Raw genomic sequence first — 23,957 nt, 5'->3', positions numbered from 1 at the left:
TGTTTGCCATTTCTGCTAAATTAGACACCTTAATTCTCCATTCTTCCATAGTAGGCAAAGAATTTTTCTTCCAATATTGCGCTACCAGTAATCTTGCAGCTGTTATAAGATTCAACATCAAATTCATTTCTTTAGCATCCAAATCTTCACTAGGGTTTTATAAAAACTTTTCGCTTAAAAAAAAAGGTTCAATCAATCAATCAATGTCACAGGAAAAAAAAAGATCTCTCAAAGTTGGAATTGATTGATTGAACTTTTTAGTCCCACCCAGTCTGCCGTTACCACCGAAGCCACGCCCACCCAATGGGCCACACCCACCCAATGGACCAGGCCCACCCGGCACCCCACGATACATAAGTGGGTTTTGGGTTGCAGTTTGGGCATTCGGTCTCTAAAAGGTTCGCCATCACTGATCTAGAGTCTCTTAGGTGAGCTGCACAGTATAAATACTTGATGATCACATAAATAAATTTTTATTATTTATTTTGACGCCATAGAAAGATTGTGGTAAAGGAAAGACCTTACTGTCTCCGCTATTGCGAGCACTGGGGGTATGAGAAGCTTAAGTTCCAGTCTTGGAAAAATTGAAGATTACCTTTAGGTAATCAATAGATAAGAAATCGGTAGAACCTTTGAAGTGGATAGTATTACTATTGGAGGGAGGACATGTACTTTCCTCCTGATTAATTTTTGCTTGATTCTGTGTCTCCTTAGAACACTGTATTCTATTTAGGGTATAGAATAAGCTTAAAATAGGAAAGAAAATTCCTATTTAATGTTGGGAAAGATGCCTTAAATGAGATCTGTTGGAAAGTGGAAGCAGTTACCTAGGATGGTGGAAGGTTCCTCTTTGATTAATGTTTTCAACCAAAGACTGGATAGCCACTTGCTGGGAATGGTTTAATTTGAATTTGTAATTCTAGAGCAGGAGTTTGCTCTAGGTAGTATCGTGTGTGATGCTGTATTCTGAAGTTATATTCCTCAAAAACTCAATATTATTTTGCAATTAATAGCTATAACCCTTGTTCTTAATTTTGGGATCCTAAATTCCCTGGGACAAAATTCATCTCCACTGCAGGCAGTTAGTTTCTCCGTGTGGAGAAATGCATGAGAGGAGGAGGCATTAGCACACTTCTCCTTGCTTCTTCAGTTTGTTTTTAGATTCTGCAAGCATTTCAGCTATCTGAAAAAAAAAGTTTAGATTGCTTCCTTCAATTCAGGATTCAATGATGTGAGAGAATGGATAGGGGAAGCTATTCTCCACAGCTTTTTTCCGGTTAATCTACTCTGGCTTCTGTTACTGGCTGGCAAAATTTTCAGCTGAGATATGCTCTGGATTCAATCCACGAGAGCTATTATAGCATTGGCTGTGTTCTTTAGGGAATGGCAATGTGCGTTGTGTTGCTATAAATATTCAGTCTTTTATATTTCGTATGCCAGCATTGTCTTTTTAAATTGCCATGCTCAGCTCTTTTGATATTTAACACCTGCTTACTCTTCTGCAGGTAAGTAAACTGGCTATTCTATCCATATGTAGGTACAAACTGTTCAGAAAAGCATCTTATTTTACTTTTAACTTCAGTATTCGAGTGGTGAATTCTGCAGTCATATATGAGCCATTCTTCACCTGCCTTGCAGTTAGTTGCCTTTGTGCTTCTTTCTCTGTTTTGCTTTCATTTATATGACTGATATTCAGTTGGATGCTTGAGCTGAGTTAAAAGATGGGAACCAGTCTCAAACATGCAATTGATGAGCAGGGATCTGTTGGTTGCCTCTTAAAGCTGTAGATCAGGGGTCCCTAACCTATGAGCCGCGACCCAGGACTGCGCTGCGGGCTCTTGGCCAGTGGGCCGCAGAAATGGCTGGCCAGTGCGCGCACACTTGGGTGCGCATTTCCCCCCACTCGCGCTAGCGCCTGTGGCCCTGTTTGCGCATGTATGCGGGCGCGAACGGGGACACTAGCGTGGGATGAGTGTCTGTGGCCCATTTGCGTTGTCCGTTACCACATGCTTGAGCAGGCCGCTAGCCGCCATGGGGAGTTTGCGGCCATTCATGCATGTGCATGGCACCAGCGCATGCCACATGTGAATGGGGCCGCTAGTGATGCACCAGTTTTGAAGCTGCTTTCCTTCCCTCAGGTCAGTGAGCCCGGAAAGGTTGGAGACCTCTGCTCTAGATATATAACCTTTCTAAATTAAGATCAGTGCAGCTGTTGAAAACAATGTTGTGATCACTTAAAGTACTGTGATTATAAACAAGAAGCCTCTCAGTGGCCAATCATTTTGTGCTTCAGTTCTGCAGATGTTTCAATAACTCTGCGAAATCGAGGTGAAGATGCATTTAAACCAGAGCAATATGGTGACTGCATTACTATAAATCAGCACATAACCTCGGAAGGACATCGTAGTTATAAGCTAAAAAGCAGTACAGGTTTGTTTATATTTCACTTTCAATTTTGAAAATGTATGTACCTTTAGGAAAAAAAAAGTTAAGTTGTACAGATAGATGTTAGTTAATGATCACTTGTTCAGTGACCCTGGGCATTGCATTACTACTCTCGGTCACGTGATCTTGATCCAAGCACTTGGCAACTGGCTCACACATTCCATAGTCATGTGATAGCCATTTGCCACTTTCTCCGCAGGTCTCCCACAAGCATTGTCAGTGGAGAAGCCAGCAGGGAAGGTTGCAAGTCACTCCCACATTTTTTCTCCCCAAGAGCCCTGCTACAGAGTATGAGATAATACCAAAGCGCCCATCCCCAGCCCGCACACACTCGTGTGGGTACTCCCTTGTCTAGTGTTCACCTATCCTCTAGGGCTGCTTGGGAACTGCCTTGGAATTGCAACTTCTAGCCAACTTCCCCGTTGACTTTGCTTGTTGGAAGCTGGCATGGAAGTTGCAAGTCACAATCGTGTGAGGCCCTTGCTTAATGACCCACAAATTTCACTTAAAAACAGCAGTGAGGACCCCTGGGATCATAGCTGCTAAGTGATGCAGTCATGTGAGGTCATGCTTTACAATCTCTTAGCGATGGAAATTTCTGTCCCAGTTACTGTCATTTAAGAGAACTACTTGTACTGAACTTTAAAAAGCTGGGCTTGCGTGGTGTTCTTTACCTTTTTTCAGTAATGTTTTCTGTATGTTTTTAAGTTCAATATAGGAAGCACCCCTTCCATTCATTTTAATTAATTACATGAATGATAAATTAATGTACATGTATATGTATACATGTGTCCCAGTGGTTTCTGCTGCCTGTCTTTAGTCTGCCTTGGGTGCTAGCTGGGAAGTTGGCTTTGGCCTACAAGCTTCAATAGCTCCCCACTTCTCAGGTTGGCTGAGTGACTGGGATGGGAGCGGGGGTCACAAGGGTCAAGAAGCACAGGGTGCCTTGAGTTGGGGGAGGCCCGAGGCAGGTAGGCCTAGGTCTGGGCTAGACCTTCCAGGGCTTCCCCCATCCCTGAGACACCCTGTGCTCTGCTTAAACCCACATGTTCATTTAATGGTCGCATCAGGGAGTGAAGGTCGTTAAGCGAGGCCGTCTCCCTTAACATCCATCATCATTTGCATCTTCATGGGCAAACTCCATTATGGTTGTAAGTTGAGGACTACCTGTAGATACAATTTTACTTACTGATGATCAAAATGCTAACAAATGTTTTCACATTCGTGTTCCGTTCTAACTCCTTGTGTGTTTCTGGGGCCATTATGCAATTTAAATATGAATAAATGCTTACAGAGTTACTGGAATGATGGATTATGTGAATGTTACACTGGTATTCATCATAACGTAGCAGATAAAAATCTCATAGAATTACAGGATTAATTAAAGAGACTCTTTTCCCCCATCAACTTCCAATAAATGCTGCCATTAGCAATACAGACACATTGACAAAACCATATCCGAGCTTCATGACACATTTGGTCCTATTTGCCTTTTGTTTAAATTACATAGTGAAGCTCAGACAATATTTTCCTTAAGTGGGTACATTCTTAGAAAGTCTGTTCTATTTAAAAGGCTCTACAGTAATATTTATAATGATACTTATAGTTATTCTGTCTTATACTTAGGAGTCTTAATTTCTTCCAAGAAAGAAGAACTTACCGCAATCCTGGATCATTTTAATATCCAGGTAACTGCAATTCCATTCTGTACCGAGCAGCACTGTATATACATTTTTACCGCCCCATTGGTAATCTGAATTGTATAGCATGTGGAATTTATAATTGAATTAAATAAATAAAAATCCTGTGAGTGATCAGTTCATAAATCTAGAAAAACCTTAAATACTTAATATAAATATAATAAAGGGATTTACGGTAATATGTTTTCATTAGAAGTTTAAAAATAACCTGGATCGTTGTAATTATGGCAAGGTGGTGTAGGTATAGATATAAAGGATAATAGTTGAATGTTAGGTAGCTGACTATTTATGGTTTTTTTAGAAAATAAAATAAAATATGTTTATTTTGTTGCAGGTAGATAATCCTGTCTCTGTACTCACTCAGGAAATGAGCAAACAGTTCTTACAGTCTAAAAATGAAGGTGACAAATACAAGGTAATAAAGCCATCATGTGGTATGGCTTACAATATATACAGTGTGAACCAGGTTTGTACAGAAAAATATGAACGTTTGAAGAATGGAAAACCAGTGTCTGCCATCCATTCTTAATTTTGAATAGCATGAAGAGCATTAGAGGAATATTTGGACAGTTGCATGTGTTGGTCTGGGGAGTGGTAAAGACAGCTTTGTTGAACTGTATGAAAAAAATTGCATTCATAATTCTTGCTCTATTAAAACATGATTTTTATGTTTCTTGAGTTTTTTATGAAAGCAACTCAACTGGAGCAGATGAAAGAAGATTATTCATATATCATGGAAACTAAACAAAGAACATATGATCAAGTTGAACAAGGAGGAGAGGTATTGGAAAACTACTAATATTGTAGTTTGTAGCAATAATATACTAGTAAAGGTTAAATAAATGCATTTTTACTTTTTAAAATGTTAGTAAAACTCAACTAGTTAGCAATGTATTCTTTAATAACTGACTGGTTCAATGTACCCATCATAGTTCAATTAGCTGTTGAACTGGCTTCTGCATGGTTGCCCTTTTCTTTCAGTTTTACTTTTTGACAATTTTTTTTCTGGTTAGTTAAGCTCCAGTTTCTCATTATGTTAAAATAGAATTTTTTAAAGGGATTTTTAGAAACTATAACTTCAAACAAGTTTGACTATAGCCAAACAATTAGACGAGTACAGATACATGGAGGAAGTCCACAGTACATAATCAGTCTCATAGTATGTATGATCACTAAGAAAGGATCCTTAAAAGTCTTAACTGGGCACATTGTGACTATCTGAATTTTTTAATTTCTTGGAAAAGCTTATAATGCTCATGCTTTACCTTCAGTCTACTGAACTTTTCAGTCAGTGGAACACATATAGAAATTATTGTATTTCTCCTAACTTTTTATATTTTCTTGCAGTTTCTTGAAGAACTTAGAAAACAATATTTGGAGAAGGAGGAACGTTACAGAAGCATTGCTGCTTTGAGTGAAATGCAGAATGAGCTACAGGAATTACAGCGTCAAATAGCTTGGGCGATGGTAATTGCTTATCATCTGCAATATGGTTAATGATTGTATTGTATTGCATGTATTGTAATGATTGATTGTAATATTTCATAAATGATTTTGATATTGAATTTATATTTTAGGTACGAGACACTGAAAAAGAAATAAAAGCAATCATAGTTGAGGTTACTGCCCAAGAAGCAAAAACTGCTAAATTCACTAAGCGAGTGAAAGAATGGCAGGTATGTTGCAAAGCTTGCCATGAAATGGTTCATTTGAAAAATTAAAATTAATTTTTAAAAGATTATTATTAGAAATCGCCAACATTCATAGAATTGCCTCTATATTGTCTTAATTTGTCACCTCAGAAAAACTGAAGTTTTCAGGTTATGATCTAGAAGACTACAAAAAATTAAGAACAACTGTTAAACATAGAATTACACAAATATTCTTACTATTGATTTATGTTGAAAATCTAATTAAAAGCTAATTATGGATTAATACTTTTATAAATAAAATGAATTTTTTGCACATAGATGATTGAAGAAGTGAATATCTAGATCTTTCCTTAATTTGAGTTCCTTTATATAGAATCTGTAAAAAGATTCTCTCTTGTTATGTGAATAATAAAAAGTTATGGGAAACAGGTTTCGTGGCTTGTGCATTGTGGCATTTAAACATCTGATCACTTGGTTTATAAAAAAAACCAAATTGAGATGAATGTTTACTTCTAAATAAATGTCAAAGTGTGTTCCTTCTGGAAGCAGAGCTATATTTAAACCCTGTGTAGGATACTTTTGATGTAGATACCTAAGCACAATAGACAGAAAACACTGTTTAATTGATCAGATTAAGAACAGAAGTATAAGTGCATAGAATATTTCACCAAATTTAACAAATTATAAATTTCAATTTGATTGATTGCCAGAAGCACCAATGGTAGACTACTACTTTCTCTGTGTAATGCGGGGTCAAAGATGAAAATACTCATATGTTAAGATAACTGCTGTTTATACTTGGTTCAGCTATAATATTTATACTCCAGTATTCATGGTAAGTGAAATAGGTCTAAAATATATTGGAAAGCAAGATACAACTGAAATTGCATTTTTCAAAATATTGTCCTCTTATAGCATTCCAAAGAACATAACCGTGTTAAATTATCTCATTATTTTCAGATGGATTTGAATTTCAATAACATTTTTGTGTCCTTGTTCTCTACACTTTTCTGACATTTGTTTTTTAGAATGAAGTTGATGCAGCAGCAGTTAAACATAGAACTATGCAAGACAAGCTAGAGAATATAACTGAAGAAGCTCAACTTCTGGAACCGTCATGTATGGCTTTGAAATCAGAAATGCAGGCAAAAAAAAAAGGACACAATGATGCAGAGGTTTGAATTTTCATCCACAGTCTTAAAGTGCTGAATGCTGCCTCATCATAATGTAATCTTAGATGCTTACATTTTGTGAAATCTTACGTGTGGATTTTGTCACTATTGATGTGGAAGCAAACATGGATTAGGAAAAATAAAAACACGTATGGCCCAGAGGAATATAAGTTCAAGAAAGGATTTGTAGGACCTTTCCTCTATCTGAATTGTGGGTCAGTATGTACTGTAATTATGTTCACGCTATTTTTAACACAGACCTGTTTTTCTTGTCCAGGCAGCACATAATAGGTCTCAAGCTGAACTGAAGCGTTTGTTAAAAGATCACGAACAACTTTACCAAAAAATCGAAGAACTAAAAAATAGGTGATAATTCTTTTTTTTTTTCTAATTATGTTCTGTATTAGAAAAAGAATGGGTTCTTTAAAAGTGTGATGGTTTTCCATTGAAATACTTAATACAAAGAAAAAGAATCCAATCTTCAATGAATATTCTGCTGGTGGTGGAATTATATCTATCCGCAAAGCAGATATTTCTCCCCTTCTCCATTTTTCACTTTACCCTTCCAAATCTGCTCTATTCAAAAACAGATTTCAAGATAGGTGAGATAGGGAGGGCGATTCCTCTTTCAATAACATCTATCTATCTATATCTATCTATCTCTATATCTATCTATCTCTATATCTATCTATCTCTATATCTCTCTATCTATCTATCTATCTATCTATCTATCTATCTATCTATCTATCTATCTATCTATCTATCTATCTATCTATCTATCTATCTATCTATCTATCTATCTATCTCCATGCATTTAAACTGTGCCCTTTAAACATATGCAACAAAAAAAGAATCATAAGACCCATTTTAGCCATTGGTTGTGTCATACTGTATAAGCATTAAACCTGTATTTTTGTTAAATTACCTTGTTTTAAAATGTAACTGCATAACTTGAAATGTAGATAAAACATTTATATTTGTTACTGTTTTTTTATAATTCAAAGTATTTTACCAAATTAGCACTTGAACAAAATAATCTGAATTGTGCAATGTTGCAGTGCTGAACAGATTTCAGAGCCTGAAAAGATGGAAAAACAAAAAACAGTAGACCATTTGAAAGAAAAGCTAAAGACGTTACAGGATCAAGATCAATCAGTTGGTCAGCAGATAACACAGTTTCAACAGGCTCTACATTCATACGATGATGATTTTACTCGATTTAGGTAAGCTTATTAGGTAATCAGTGTGGCTTGATTGTTTATTAGATTTGGTGGTTAAAATGTTGGATCAGAAAGTGGGAGACCCATATTCTAGCCCACTCTTAACATGATGGCATAGTTGTCAGAACAGAACAGAATAGAACAGAACAGAGCTGGAAGGGACCTTGGAGGTCTTCTAGTCCAGCCCGCTGCTCAGGCAGGAGAACCTATACCAGGGGTAGGTAACCTTGGCTCTTTTATGACTCGTGGACTTCAACTCCCAGAATTCCTGAGCCAACATGGGAGTTGAAGTCCTCGAGTCATAAAAGAGCCAAGGTTGCCTATCCCTGACCTATACCATTTTAGACAAGTGACTGTCTAGTCTCTTCTTAAAAATCTCCAACGATTTCTGAAGGCAAGTTGTTCCACTAGTTAATTGTCATTGTTAGGAAGTTTCTCCTTAATTCCAGGTTGCTTCTCTCCTTGATCAGTTTCCATCCATTGTTTCTTGTCTTACCCTCTGGTGCTTTGGAGAATAATTTGACCCCCTCTTCTTTGTGGCAGCCCCTCAAATACTGGAATACTGCTATCATGTGACCCCTATTTCTTCTATTCTTTAGACTAGCCAAACCCAAGTCCTGCAGCCATTCTTTATATGTTTTAGTCTCTAGGCCTTTGATCATCTTAGTTGCTCTTCTCTGAATTTTTTCCAAAGTCTCAACATCTTTTTTGTGATATGGTGACCAAAACTGGTTGCAGTATTCCAGGTGTGCTCTTACTAGGGTTTTATAAAGCGGTACTAATACTTCGCGTGATCTTGATTCTATGCCTCTGTTTATACAACCCAGGATTGTATTAGCTTTTTTGACTGCTGCTACATACTGCTGGCTCATAGTCAAGTGATCATCCATTAGGACTCCAAGGTCCCTCTCAGTTACTGTTTTTGAGCCAGGTCTCGCCTAATCTGTACTTGTGCCTTTGATTTTTCCTTCCTTAATGTAAAAAAAACTTTGCTTTTCTCCACATTAAAATTCATTTTGTTGGATAGGGCCCATTCTTCAAGTTTGTCAAGATCTTTTTGGATCCTGAGCTTGTCTTCTGGGATGTTGGCTATTACTGCCAGTTTAGTGTCATCTGCAAATTTGATGAGTTCTCCTTCTATTCCCTCTTCTAAGTCATTGATGAATATGTTGAAGAGTAGTGGGCCTAAGACGGAACCTTGTGGTACCCCACTGCTTACTTCTCTCCATGTGGATGTAGTACCATTGAGGGCTGCTCGCTGAGTATGGTTTGTCAGCCAGCTACAGATCCATCTGATGGTGTTGTTGTCTATCCCACCTTTTTTTAGCTTACTAAGCAGCAGGTTGTGGTCTACTTTGTCAAGTATTGCAGGCTGACTCTGCCCTCTGCCAGGAGTTCAGTGCTGACTGGCTCAGGGTTGATTCAGCCTTCCATCTTTCCCAGGTCGGTAAAATGAGGACCCAGATTGTTGGGGGCAATATGCTGACATAAACTGCTCAGCGAGTGATGTTAAAGCACAATGGAGCGATATATAAGTTTTAAGTGCTACTGCTATTGCTATTAGTTATGGGAAAGTTAGCTCAGTCGTTGTCTTTCAGAGACCACCCTATCTCATAGAGAATATTGTTGTGGGGAAAAATAAGAAAGAACAATATGTAACCCACTTTGAACTCCTGAATAAATAATAAGATATACACAGTAAATCTAGTGAAGAAAGTTAAAAATTAATCACAATTGTCTTGTTTGTCTTCTCCATTCGCCTGCATGCTTCCCCTATGGCAGGGGTAGGCAACCTTGGCTCTTTTATGACTCATGGACTTCAACTCCCAGAATTCCTGAGCCAGCATAGCTGGCTCAGGAATTCTGGGAGTTGAAGTCCACGAGTCATAAAAGAGCCAAGGTTGCCTACCTCTGCCCTATGGGTATAAAGCACCTGCAAGTAGTAGTCAATATTGGCATGAGAGGAAATAGGCATAAAAATCTTTGTCTAGATTAGTTCTGAGAAGTGGCATAAGTCATTTTCATTCTGTACTATTTTTCTGTAAGAAGGAAAGTCACCCATCTTTTTGAAGAAGTAAGTCACGTATTTTACAAAGTCAAAACACTTTCCCTTTTGTGTAGGCATGAAAGCAGAGCAGACTCAATTGTAGAACTTTTGAATTATTTTTTTGTACACCGTGACAACTTCTAACTTCCAACTGCGGATCACTACTGAATGATTTAGTTGTTTGTTTGTATCCCACCTTATTTTTTATAAATTTGAAAAGAAAAAGGAAGTATGTTTGTGGCTAAAAGAATAAACATCATTCTACTTCTAAAAATAAATTCTTAGGCTGAGCATACGTTCATAAGTACCCAGTTTTTACTATGCACCATAAATTATATGTGTACCACATAATTTTGGAATCTTGAATTAAAAGTTTTGCTAAGAAAAAAAATCAAGCTACATGTGAAATGTTTTCTCAAAGAGAAATAGGTGGTTGTTTTTTGTTTTGTTTTTAGAAAGGAAGAAAATGAAGTGAAAAAAAAAGTAGATTCTCAACAGCAACAGCTAAGACAACTAAAGGAGAGTAAAACCAATCGTATGAAAAGATTTGGATCATATATGCCAGACCTTTGTGAAGCAATTAATGCAGCTGATGCTCAAGCACAGTTTACATACAAACCAGTAGGACCGTTAGGTAATCTGTTAAGAGTTCTTCTCCATGTAATCAAATAATGAAAACTTTGGCTCACAGATTAATGTATTGAGTTGCAGCTTTGATATTCTCAAACTGAAGGATAAATGCAATATTGCCATTATATGTATGTGTATAACCATGTTTCTTATCTTGTGATATAAGGCAAACCATTCCTCCACACCCTTTTTTCCTGTAAGAAATATTACAATAATACAGTGTATTTTGTGTTTGGTATGTGAACTGAGGAGTTGTGTATTTACAAAGCAAGAATCTGAAGTAAATCACAGACAAGCAATCCATACATAATTTGAATTATAAAAGCTTTTGGCATTATCCAGCTTTTTTTATGTACGTAGAATTGGCCTCTTCTTGATTGTGAAGAGTCATTCCTCATTCAGCCTTGTAGTCAGTTTATGGGATTTTCTCAATCTGTAGAGTTGCGTTTATTTTTGTGAGCTAAAACTATAATTACAGAAGTTGTTGCAGTGAGAATTCAAAACTCATGCTATGTTTGCAGCTATATATTTTTTCTTGTATTTATAGCATGACAAAAATATAACAAGAATGTAGGGTTCTATGTTTTATTGCAAAAATAAATATATGATTCTACTCAGATACCAGAAAGAGGAATACTTCACTTTTACTTTATATGTTGGTAACTATAAGCAGTTTGAATATAATCAGAATGTCATATTTGGGGAAAATGGGCACTGACAGATTTAAACCCACAAATATATTGAATCTTCTGCTTAACTAAAAAAAAAAAAGGTGCTGTCATGGAAACAGAATTGTGCCTACACTACCACACGGGTGCCTGCAGTGGGAAAACAGCAATCCTATACTGAACAACTGAAAGAACTTATTTTGACAATATGTACTGAGATTTAATTCTTACATTTAGGTTCTTTTATTCATCTGAAAGATCCTGAGCTTACAGTGGCTGTTGAAGCATGCTTAAAAAACCTGCTTCTTGCATTTTGTTGTGACAATCATAAAGACGAAAGAGTATTACAGGGATTGATGTCCAAATGCTGCCAAGCTGGTTTTCGACCTCCGATTATTGTTATTCGTTTTCAGAACAGTGTTTATGATGTAAAGTCCAGGTAAGTGCGTCTGAGTCTTTTGTTTTAAAATCTAATTTCTAAATCAGCCTTTATTAAAATCAATTCCTTTATTCCCAGTTGTCTGATGTAATTTGTATAATATTGTTTTGATGAAAGCTCGATAGTAATTTGTATACTAGGAAATAAACTCACTGAGAGATATTTTAGAATAACTTTGCATATAATTAGTTTGTAAGTAACTTCTGAGATTTGCATCAATAAATAAGAGATTTGCTTCTTTTACCTTTAGCTCATTATAGTGGTTCACAGTGGCATACTGATAACAATTCTTGACACATTATATGTTCTCCTGTTTTTGAGGTCTTTTAATAGAATACATAATTTATATCCAGTATATAATTTATATCCAGTATATGGACCTAGGTATTTGAAGACCGCCTTCTACCAAATACCTCCCTTCGACCAGTCCGCTCCCACAGAGAGGGCCTCCTTAGGGTGCCATCGGCCAGTCAATGCTGGCTGGCGACCCCCAGGGGGAGAGCCTTCTCTGTGGCAGCTCCTGCCCTCTGGAATGACCTACCCCCCGACCTTTTTCGCCGAGCCCTGAAAACCCATCTATTTCGTGCGGCCGGCCTGGCATAGTCTTAATTATGTTTTAGTAAAGGTTTTATATGGGGTATTTTAGAGCAGGCCTTTGTTTAATCTGATTTTAGAATAGAAATTTGAGTATATTTATTGTGATTTTTATTATCGCCTGTTCACCGCCCTGAGTCCCGTAAGGGAGATAGGGCGGCATACAAATTTAAATAAATAAATATGCTCTTTTATATGCAGACCCAGTATAAGCCTCTGTTAATGAAAAGGAGGAAACATGTATCCTCTGAAAATTGTTCTCAAAGTTTGAGGAATTCTCTAAAAATTTAGGAGATGGTATACAGTAATCTTTTTTCCAGCAATGTGTTTAATTGCTGCTTTCTTTCTTTCTTTCTTTCTTTCTTTCTTTCTTTCTTTCTTTCTTTATTTATTTATTTATTATTCAAATTTATATCCCGCCCTTCTCCTCGCGGACTCAGGGCGGCTGACAATCGATTAAAAACACCAATAACAATTACAAAATTAAAATTAATTAAAATGAAATATTTAAATATTGTCTGATTAAAATATGATTAAAACCCCTCTAAAAACCCCTCTTAAAAATTGCCCTAGGCCAGTCCCGCTTGTTGGAATAGCCATGTCTTNGTTACGTGGGAGCGATGAGTCCCTCCCAACACCGCCCGCGCGGCCGCATTTTGGACTAGCTGGAGCCTCCGGGTGCTCCTCAAGGGAAGCCCCATGTAGAGAGCATTACAGTAGTCCAGGCGGGAGGTGACCAGAGCATGAGTGACTGTGCGCAAGGCGTCCCGGTCCAGAAAAGGCCGCAACTGGTGAATCAGGCGAATTCTTCTAAACTGTTTCACTCCAGAATTATCCTTTCATTTCTGAACCAATCCTTCTCCAATCTGCTATTTGCCACTCGGAATTGCTTTCATTTTTTTTCCAGTTAAAACTCATAAAACTATAACCCAATTGTAGCAGTCAGAACAGCGAAAAATTCTGGATGATATCAGTCATAAATGCATATTTTACTCCTCATGACAAAACCCGTAAACCTCCATGTTTTGTTTCAGGGTAGAAATGTTTCTTGTTCCTATGCCCATCGCTCAAAATTTCCCCTAAGCCCAAGATAACTTCTGTCTGTGGAACAGACTCACTGGGTATAAAAGTTAATCCCTAATATCATTTGTCACAAAAATGTACCCTGCTGTTTTAACTTTTTGTAGGGCTGTTTTTCATCCTGACTTCCCAACAGTTTTGACGGCATTGGACATTGACAATACAGTAGTAGCCAATTGCTTAATTGACATGAGGAGCATAGAGACTGTCCTGCTGATTAAAGTAAGAATTCACTTTCATACTTGTAATGGATTCAGAATGTTAGCATGATATTTTTGTGATAATTCATTTTATTTAGGAGTAGACAGACTACTAATTAAATGCACGCTGTTTGTATTTTGTACCAAATCATGTTCAGATGTTTATCAAGTCGTTTTGCTATTATATAAGAGAGAATGAGTATTGGAACTTAAAAGGAAATGATAACAAGATATAAAAGAAAGACTTGGAGGTTTCATCAGTTGTGACCGTGGAAAAATTAAAATCAGATTTGATTTAAGGCAGATTATCTGCTGGCTGTCAAGGGGGTATACCCAAGATTTGGAGAGAATGAGTTCTTTCTTGAAATAATTCTTGCATAAAGATAAATCCAGTAAGAAGAGTTACAGTATTGGGATAAGCCTGTTGGTATTCATCTGGATATTTTAAAAGGTGGTTGTAGTGATAGCCACATTTACAAAGTTTTCAGACCCTTCGGTTTTAAATTTCCCTGAGTTGTCAATATTGCAGGTTTACTCGTAAATGGATTGTGTGCTTTATTTTTTTTCTTAGAGTAATTATGAAGCTCGAAGAGTTATGCAGCACAGCAAACCTCCCAAAAATTGTAAAGAAGCTTTTACTGCTGATGGTGATCAGGTGTTTGAGGAAAGATACTACTCTTCTGAAAATAGAGGGTCTAAATTTCTCAGCAGAGATATAGAAGCAGACATAAGGTTAGAATAACCGATGATCATTCTTTTTGCATTAGTTCTGCTCTTTTTTTTCCTTTTTTTGCTGTTACTTAAATTGTGTCTCTGGGTAATCTATTATTGCAAACTAATTAATAGAAAATATGTGTGTTTGTTTATACGTACACATACAGACATGGAAAATAAAAGGTCTAAAAGAAAATAAACCTGGACAGTTAGTGAACTTTAAAGTGTTGTCTGTATTGCTTTTGTTGTCTGTCTTTCTCTTCAACCAAGTCCAATCGACTGCTCCCTGCTTCTGCTGGACCAGTCCTAATTAAATATTTTCTGTGGGGTCCAGTATACATAAAATGACTTTTATTTTATTAATGTCAATTTAAGAGAACAGTTAAATAAGTGCTCAATTATTTTTAACAAAAAAGGACACTTCAAGCTGATGAATCCAGTGTTCATCTAAGTAATTTATGTCAGTTTCTTCAGCTTCTTGTAAAAATAGGTTTCTAACTAAGGAGTTGTTGTAATTAATTCTTTATATCTTTAAGAAATTTGGAGAGAGAAGTTGAAAAAACAAAAACTCATCTCTTGGCAACACAACAACGAATACGTTCTATTGAAATCGATATAAGACAGAACAAGCAATATCTTAGTGATCATCATAAGCACAAAAAAGAACTGCAGGTAAGAATATAGTGAGCAACCTCTATTGCAGGGGTGTCAAACTGTCGGTCCGTGGGCTGGACGCACCACGTGGAAGCTGCGCCCACCCCATTGCCGGCAATGGCAAAACCAGCCCGCCGTCGCAAGTTTGACATGTCTGCTCTATTGGAAATTAACTCTTATCCTGGTATTTACTACAGTAGGCCAAGCAGATTTCCTGAGTCAGCTGACACAGGTGGGTCTTGTGACCCCTGAATTTCAACATTCATCTGAGGTTGACAAGTACATCTCACAAGGGCTTTTTTTTGTCAGTCTCTCTGGCTGAAAAGTCAGCAGAAACTGCTCCAACACTTGACACAGCTTTGCTAGTTAATAATCTTTATTGTACAATAAACCAGTTCTAATAATTGATGATCTCTGGTGTGGTGGTTAAGGTGTATTAAGAAAGGGGAGAGCTAGGTTCTAGCCCAGTGATGGCGAACCTTTTAGAAATCAAGTGCCCCAAAACCTCCCTGCTCTCTCCCGCCCCCACCTCTGTCCCCGCTCTGCCCTTGCCCCCGCCCACCCGCAGCACCACCCACTGCCTCCACGGCCTTGCTGCAGATTCCCCAGGTGGCCCAACAGCACCATGGCGGCTGCGCCCTGCAGTATCATCTGCACATGACGGGGCGCGAGGGCGGAGTCTTATCCCTGCTGCCCGGCTGCCATGTCCTTGGCTGCGCTGCTCCACATGGGCCACACCTGGGGGCTACTCCTCTGGGGGGGCTGCTGATGGGGCCACGGGGGGAGGCAGGGCTGTGGCGACAGCACACGTGCCCACAGAGAGGGCTCTGAATGCCGCCTCTGGCACGCATGCCATAGGTTCGCCACCACTGTTCTAGCCCATCCTCAGCCACAGAAACTCACAGGGCCATTCATTCTTTTTCAACCCAATCTAGCTCACAGGATTATGAATGTGAAGAAAACTAAGAGGAGAGGATGCTATGTATATCACCTGGAAAGATTGGATATGAATCTATTACAGAAGAGTAGTTTTCTTTTTTATACTCATTGTAATTTGAATCTGGCATTCTTAACCACTCTTTTCATAGCTTAGCTGGTATCTTGATTTTTTAACATTTGTTTTCATTTCTGTTACAGATAGCAATGAGAAAAACAAACTCAGAAATTACAGACCTTGAAAATGTAGAAGAATCAGTGGTCATCTCTACATTAGTAAGAACTGTTTAAACACTTCCTATCTTTATTTGGTACACCGTGATGTAATTACTGAAGACTGACAGTAATTCCTAAAGTGAAGGATCTTATTATTTCTGAGAAATTGGTTTTATTTGCTGTTTGCATTACGTCTTCCTCAGTTACTAGAAGAAGAAATAAGTGAATGAATGTTTGCAGAAATTATGAATCTTTAGAACTTGGACTGTAAATATTGTACTACAGATAGTCCTCATTTAGTGACAGCAATTGGGACCAACAACTTGGTTGTTAAATGAAGTCACTAAATGGAGAATCACACAATTGCCACTGTTTATGATATTACAAAGCACAACATGTTAATTGACTGTAATGGTGAACACGTGACTGAGAGAGATTCTACATAAATGTTGGTTGAAGTTACTTTTTCAGCAGTTTTGTAACTACAAATAGTTGTTGTCTGAGGCAGTCCCTAAACAAGGATTACCTGTAGTGTAATTAGTGAATAAATTTTTATATCTATGGTGAATAATGTCATAGAGAGCATCTCTCTATATTGGATTTGATTCTGTCTTAAAAGCTACTCAATAATTGCATATTTTATTGCGCTTCACTTCAAAAGTAGACACACATTGTTTGCATATGGAATATTTTCAGATATTCTCTTCCAAAGTAATTGGGGAAATAATATTAACAGTATTAAGTTAGTTGTATGTTTCCAATGCTTTGGGTAAAAATTTTTTAGCACCACTTCCTTGTGGAAATAGCAAATCTGAAATGTAATGGAGAATAGATCATCTTGATAGATGATTAAATTGATAGCGATTATCTCTAACACATTGGGATAAACCTAATTTTTGCCTCATAATACTTTGGGGAAGCTGACCTCTAGCTTGTGTTATAATAAAGCTAATAGTGTTAAAATTCTTACAATATGATCCAGTCTGTAGTCTCCTTGCTATTCTTGGGCTGTCAGACAAACTCAGTTTTATGACTAGTAATACAAATTGATTTTTAATGGATTATTTTATATCAGGAAGAAGAACTTCATGATAATCAACAAAAGATAGAAACTGTTAAGGAACGAATACATATGCAAAGGGCAAAAATGGAGGAACTGAAATGTCTTTTACAAGAAGGAGAACAAAAATGTGCAGCCATTAAAGAGAAAATTAGTCAAGTACAAGACGAAGCAGCTACAATCAAGGTAGTATTACTACCATTCAATATGATGGGCAGAATGAACAAGACTGAAACAACAAATTGTTATATCTTTTAGTTCACATTTAAATGATTTTAATTGTTTCTGTGCTTGAGGCACCAGAAAATTCAAAACAGTAGGCATAATTAATAAAAATAATAGATATAATGTTCTACAATTTAATCTAAATACAGAATAGGAGATCAGCTAGTTAGCTAGTAATAGGAATACAGAACTTCCTGAAAAAAAATCTCTTCTGTCAGTAAAAGCTTGAGTGAGCAGATTTTGGATAGGAGTGCCAGCACAATCTATAGTTCTCCCTCAGCATGATTGTTCTTTAAACTAATGTCACACATTTCATATCACACATTTTTAAAAAAGGCAAGCGGGGGAAAGAAACATTTTTATTTTGACCTGTACATCCACTGAATCTTCAGAATTGTTCTCCCTTGGAGCTTGTATAAGATTTCAGTTTCTTCTCTCAACAGAAGAAAGTGTAGTCAACTCTGGATTTAACAGAATTAATCTATGCTTGTTTCACCTGATACCAAAAAAGTAAAAATGGTTATTTCGTAGTAGCATTGATTACTAATTTCATTTTCTAATATCGAAATGATACGCAATTTTAACTCCTGAATTCAACATGACATTAAGTTTGGATCACTGGTACAATAATATTAAGGTATAATATATTATATAGTAATGTAGAGCACATGCTCTATATGTGGCTATCCTTGAAGAGGATTTGGAAGCTACAGAATGAATGCAGTGGTGCAGACAGTTTTGATCACCCTAGGTTTGTGCATGGAACACTGCTGTTATGCAAGCTGCACTGGTGGCCTGATTGCTTCCAAGATCCAATTCAAGCTGTTGGTTATCACCTTGAAACTCCTTCATGACATGGGACCAGGTTATCTGAGTCCCATGCCTCATCCCAATGTGATTTGTATTATATCTTCCTAAGTTACTAGAAGAAGAAACAAGTGAATGAAGGTCTAGAAATGGGGTATGTCTAGTTTAATGAAGAGCAGGACGAGGGGACATGATAGCAGTGTTCCAATATCTGAGGGGCTGCCACAAAGAAGAGGGAGTCAAGCTATTCTCCAAAGCACCTGAAGGCAGGACAAGAAGCAATGGATGGAAACTGTTAAGGAAAGAAGCAACCTGGAACTAAAGAGAAATTTCCTGACAGTGAGAACAATTAATTAGTGGAACAACTTGCCTCCAGAAGTTGTGGGTGCTACAACACTGGAGGTTTTTAAGAAGAGATAGGACAGCTATTTGTCTGAAATGGTATGGAGTTGGACTAGAAGATCTGCAAGGTCCCTTCCAACTCTGTTAGTCTGATTGCCCCACCCCACTTGATCAGGCAGAAGGGGCATGCTGCAGCCCTGTATGTCAAGAGTTTTGGCTGGCAAGATCTAAGGGGTAGAGCCTTTTCTGCTGTGGTCCCCGTTCTGTGGAATATCCTGCCACCTAAAGTGAAATCTGCCCTCCCCCTTTTGGCTTTCGATAGGGTATTAAAACTTGGGGCTGCTGGTTGGCTTGGGCACCTGATGGTGGCGCTCTATGCTGAGGTGGCTAGTAGACTAATAGGGAAGATCCTATCATTTTACCCATCTTGCCTTTGGTTTTTTGTTTCTATATCTAATGTTCTTAATATTTTTAATATTTTATATTTATGATTTTAATTGTAAGCTGCCGAGAGTTGCTTTGCAGTGTGAAATGGGAGGCCTGTTCTTATTTTTATTTATTAAATTTATTGACCACCCATCTTACCACAAGGTAACGCTGGGAGGCTTACAATATTAAAAAGATAAAATATTACAAAACCTATACACAATACGTACTAGATAATATAACAGATAAATACTCAGCCCTAACTAAAAGGGAAGGAGTAAGGGGGATCTATTATTAGTCTATCAACCATCTTCAATGTGAAGCCGTTCCTCCTCCCCCCCCCAATTGGAGCCCCAAGCCAACTGGCAGAGCCAGGACTTTAGGCTCTTACGGAAGCTCAGGAGGGTTGAAGCTGATCTCATTTTGGGGGACAAAATGTTCCAAAGGGCACCAGAATATCTTTACCAACTGGGCCTGCAGCATGCTTCCTCTGACTGGCATGGGTGGGGTGGGCCAGCCCCATTGGGTTGAGGTGGTCCTGCAAGTAGCCTGGGCCCATGCCATGAAGGCCTTTAAAAGTGATTACAAACACCTTGAATTGCACCCAGAAGCAAACCTGCAACCAGTGCATTTATATGTGGTGCATATACATTTAATTAACTAATCAACCTATCTTTGGGATTTTATTTCTTCCTGATAGGATGGTTTACACCAGGCAGATGATGAACTGGAGAGAAGTAAAAACAATCTAAAACATTACGAAGAAAAAGAAAGACTCCATTTGGAATCCATAAAAGCATTTAAACATAATGTAGCTACAAAAGAGGGAGAACTAGAGGTATTTACTTTCTTTTTAGCACGATTGCCAGATTTCTTTGCCAGTACTGTTGCCTACTAAATGATGGGAATGGAGGTAATATTCTCTATTGTAACATGGCAACATAGAGAAAGGTAACATTCTCTATTGCTTATTGTAATATGTACCATGTATTTCTGCGGAGTTGAATTTTAATTAACGTAGCCTAACGGTCCCTGATTTTGTTTAATACCTATATTTCTAGGACTCATTTCCCCCAATATTTTCCAATATCAAATATGCAGGAACTTCTCTAAATCTGGGCATAACGATGGTTATTAACTATGGTGGCAGTGTGAGTAATGGACTTCCTTATGGAGTTGATTGGCCTCTAGTGGGCCACAGTAAGAACAGGCTGCTGAACTAGATGGGCCAGGGGTTCAGTCCAGCAAGGCACTGCTTATGCTGTGTCCTTAAGATCATGGGCAATCTTGGCAGTGCTTTATACTATTTTAAATTGGAACGTTATTTATTTGTTTATAAATATGCTTATAAATATGCTTTCCCACCCCCACGAAAGAGCTTGTTAAGGAGTAAAGGACTGCTCTAACTAGTTAGTTTTCATCAGTGTTGAAGCCAGCTTTCTGAAATAGTGTTTTTCTCATAGCAATTCCAGGGGCTTTCTTCCATTTGATAAGTTGTTGGTTGCCCAATCTGGCATGTCTTTTTCCCTCTTCAACAGAATTGCTATTTCACAGGGTAGGGGAAGTGTGCTAAAGAGTGTGCTATACAGAAAAGGAGACAGAAACAAAGTTGTTCAGCTTGTCGGGGAAAAACAATTCTAGGTTTCTTGTATAACTGAATTTCTGGATTTAGAAAAAGCTCTTCTGGTGGGATAACTAAGGAGGAACAATTTTAATTAAGTATAAATTGCATTGAGAAAGTCAAAATAATTTTCCATGAACAATAAAACCCATTGCTAATAACAATTGCTAATTTAGTTTTTTGAGCCCTAGGGGAAATCAAGAGTCATTATTTCTCTAGTTATTAGGTGCAGAAATACACAGATAGAAAGTCAGTATTCAAAGGCAATTAAATATATATTACCAGACGATGGAAGCAAGCTTGCAGGGGAAAAAGAATGTAACATTTTTCAACAACTTCTAGCTTGCGTTGTCAAATATTTAAGTCCTCCTTTATATGGATGTTTAGGTTGATGTAGCATGCAAAGTTCTGAAATGTTTCAGAGATATCATGGCATTGAAGCTAAATTGTATAATTTAAGACTTGTGCTGTGCTTCAGATCTGGAAGAAAATGATGCTTTGGATTATGAGGGAGTATGAATATAGCACCTGTCTGTAACTGCTTTAATAAGTTGGGACAAATGATATATCAGTATCTTTTTGCTTCAAATCCAAAGAACTGTATGTGTGTGGGTTTGTGTTTGTGCGAGTCTGTGTGGTGAATACTTTGAATACTCTAAAGCAGGGGTCCCCAACCCCCAGTTTGTAGACTGGCACCGGGCCGCAACATGCCAGAAACCAGGCTGTGCAAACAAGTGGGATGCAGGCAGCATGTGAAACCACGCCCCCTCTGGTCCACGGAACTGGTCCCTGATGCCCAAAAGGTTTGGGCCGCTGCTCTAAAGAATTGTTTAAACGTTCAATATTTTAAATAATATGTTAAATAAGTTACACTAAACATTAAGTAATAAACTAGAGCAGCATAATTTAAAACCCTGGAGTTGTATAAATAAATAACCTGAAATAGGCTTTTTCAGTTTGACATGACAAGGCATCCAGCAGTCCAGCCTTTATTAGGAAATCATAAAGGATGGGGGAATTTCATTTGTATACATGAGGAGCAGGTCAATACTTTTAATAAATATTAAAATAATAAATAATCTATACTTCTGTTCCAGCTTTATGCTACTGGCTTGCTTCCCATTTCTTTTTGATTTGTGCAGAGGGCTAGTATGCAGCCCATTGCTATTCAGATTTTATTGTATCCAGCTTTTGTGTATTTTTTTCTTTCACACCTATACTTGCTCTTAATTTTTTAAAACCTTCTCCTGTTCCTTTTATTTATTATACTTACTTTCACTTCACTTTATTTTTTTTCTATATTACTGCACTGTTTTCATCCAAAAGCTTAATGAAAATTATCTTTTGCCATATTTTTAACATTTATTAGGAAATGATTGCAAAGGCTTCAAAGATCCATCCGGAGCGAATAGAAGTAACTAGGACTTACAAAAGTCTTGATACAGAAATGAATCGTTTAAGACATAAAATAAATTCAGAAAGAGACCGTACTGGAGATAGAGAAGAAATAATAAGGTAAATGTGTGTGCAAGTGTGTAAATGAATTTTGTACGTGACGGTAAGTGAATAGGTAGGAGACATCTGAACCCTACATCAGTGTTTTCTGGCTTAGTGACTAGTCACAATTTAGCCTACAAAAAGGGGTCAATTTTTTTTAATTAGACGTTATATTCCATAATTTTCTGACTGACCTAAAAGGTGAATCCCTTCAAAATAATTATTATTTCCAAATTAATTTATATTTTGAGAGGAATTCCAGTTCATATATCTGGAAAATATTTTTAGAAAATAAAATCATAAAACATTGAAAATGTTTATGAAATTCTTTACAGAAAATGCAATTACCAATTAATGAAGGACAATGGGTTTTCTGAATCTATATTATCATTTTTACCTGTTATCAAGTATTAAATAGTAAAAATCAACAATTGGTGTTAATTTTCTAATTTGGACAACTTTCTTTTTTTAACTAATATTGTGTTCCATGAAGCAATACTTGTTTTTCCCAGCTCTTCATGGAATGTCATTCCAAATTGTTCAGGATAGTCTTCTAGCCATCCAGAAAAACTTCCTTAGAACAGACAGTAGGTGACTGTATCAGGTTATAGGCATCTCTCTACCTCAGAATTTCCCTAGATTATTTTGATATTGGTTTGAAACTAATGTTTATTTTTCTTTTTTCTTTTTAAATATACAGACAGCTTCAGGAAGCAAAAGAAAAATACCAGAGTGCAGAAGGCAAAAGCAAAAATTTGAAGAAATTCATTAAACTATTGGATGAGATGATGGTTCAGAGACATAAAACATATCTGTATTTTAAAAGGTAGGTATTGTGTGTTTGTGTGCGATATTTTTTAAAAATATCCAGTAACTTAAGCAAGGATCTAATAAGAGACAGTGGCCGTTTGAACTTATTGAAATCTTTGTGACTTACATGTTTCATGTTAACAAGAACCAATGTGATGATGCAGAACAACAATTAGATTTTTGCATAATTGAACCTCGGTGCACACATCTTAAAAGAGATTGAAGTCAGTAGGCAAAAGGGATTGTTTTGTTTGCAAGCACATCCATCTTCAAAAATAGTCCTATTACTTAATTTTTATTTCTCAGCGCCACAGGCGTTTATAAAACTTTTCAAATTTTGTTTGAAATACTAGTGTGGTTTTTTTTAGTAATTATAATCATGTGCCAGAGGCTGAACAGCAGGTATGTTCTTTAACTGATTTAGTTTGGCTTATGAGAACTTTCAAGGATGGGGCTTCTGTCCACTTTTGCCTTTGTCAGGACAAGTCAGGCAATGTGCTAAGAAGGATAAAAAAGCAGCACTGGAGCTGATACACATAGGCACACCCCAAGTTGTCTGCTAGTGTCATTTCATATGTTATTTATAAGTTTAATAATTTTTCAATTTCTTTTATGTGTTCATTTTTTTAATATTTTCATTTTGAAGGTTTCTTACTATGCGATGCAAATATTACTTCGATTCTTTGTTAAATCAACGGTCGTATTCTGGGAAAATAGAGTTTGACCACAAGAATGAAAGACTTTCAATTACTGTAAGTCAGGTTTTTGGTTGACTTTTGTTTTTGTTGTTATTTTATTTTTT

General features: G+C 37.1%; 1 protein-coding gene across 3 annotated transcripts in view; it reads left to right on the top strand.

Moving 5' to 3' along the window:
• SMC6 (structural maintenance of chromosomes 6) overlaps nucleotides 1-23,957 on the top strand; it is a 39,927-nt gene that overhangs the window by 6,705 nt on the left and 9,265 nt on the right. For 2 of the 3 annotated variants that reach the window (XR_001548823.1, XM_015813054.1), the window contains exons 4-23: nucleotides 2,294-2,430; nucleotides 4,072-4,133; nucleotides 4,480-4,560; nucleotides 4,825-4,926; nucleotides 5,493-5,612; nucleotides 5,723-5,821; nucleotides 6,826-6,972; nucleotides 7,247-7,335; nucleotides 8,028-8,192; nucleotides 10,692-10,870; nucleotides 11,772-11,973; nucleotides 13,755-13,869; nucleotides 14,419-14,579; nucleotides 15,098-15,233; nucleotides 16,353-16,427; nucleotides 17,443-17,613; nucleotides 19,928-20,065; nucleotides 22,218-22,363; nucleotides 23,046-23,171; nucleotides 23,802-23,907. Coding sequence is in view for 2 of the 3 variants with exons in the window: in XM_015813054.1 (XP_015668540.1) it covers nucleotides 2,294-2,430; nucleotides 4,072-4,133; nucleotides 4,480-4,560; nucleotides 4,825-4,926; nucleotides 5,493-5,612; nucleotides 5,723-5,821; nucleotides 6,826-6,972; nucleotides 7,247-7,335; nucleotides 8,028-8,192; nucleotides 10,692-10,870; nucleotides 11,772-11,973; nucleotides 13,755-13,869; nucleotides 14,419-14,579; nucleotides 15,098-15,233; nucleotides 16,353-16,427; nucleotides 17,443-17,613; nucleotides 19,928-20,065; nucleotides 22,218-22,363; nucleotides 23,046-23,171; nucleotides 23,802-23,907 (2,557 nt within the window). In the remaining variant the exon portion in view is untranslated. The remainder of the gene's footprint in view (nucleotides 1-2,293; nucleotides 2,431-4,071; nucleotides 4,134-4,479; nucleotides 4,561-4,824; nucleotides 4,927-5,492; nucleotides 5,613-5,722; nucleotides 5,822-6,825; nucleotides 6,973-7,246; nucleotides 7,336-8,027; nucleotides 8,193-10,691; nucleotides 10,871-11,771; nucleotides 11,974-13,754; nucleotides 13,870-14,418; nucleotides 14,580-15,097; nucleotides 15,234-16,352; nucleotides 16,428-17,442; nucleotides 17,614-19,927; nucleotides 20,066-22,217; nucleotides 22,364-23,045; nucleotides 23,172-23,801; nucleotides 23,908-23,957) is intronic. The other variant, XM_015813055.1, reaches the window with a different exon arrangement.

This window comes from Protobothrops mucrosquamatus, unplaced genomic scaffold (genome assembly GCF_001527695.2).
Source record: "Protobothrops mucrosquamatus isolate PMUCROS unplaced genomic scaffold, P.Mucros_1.0 scaffold130, whole genome shotgun sequence".
Lineage (NCBI taxonomy): Eukaryota > Metazoa > Chordata > Lepidosauria > Squamata > Viperidae > Protobothrops > Protobothrops mucrosquamatus.
Note: the sequence above shows the minus strand (reverse complement) of the source record. Positions and strands in the feature narration are given on the sequence as shown.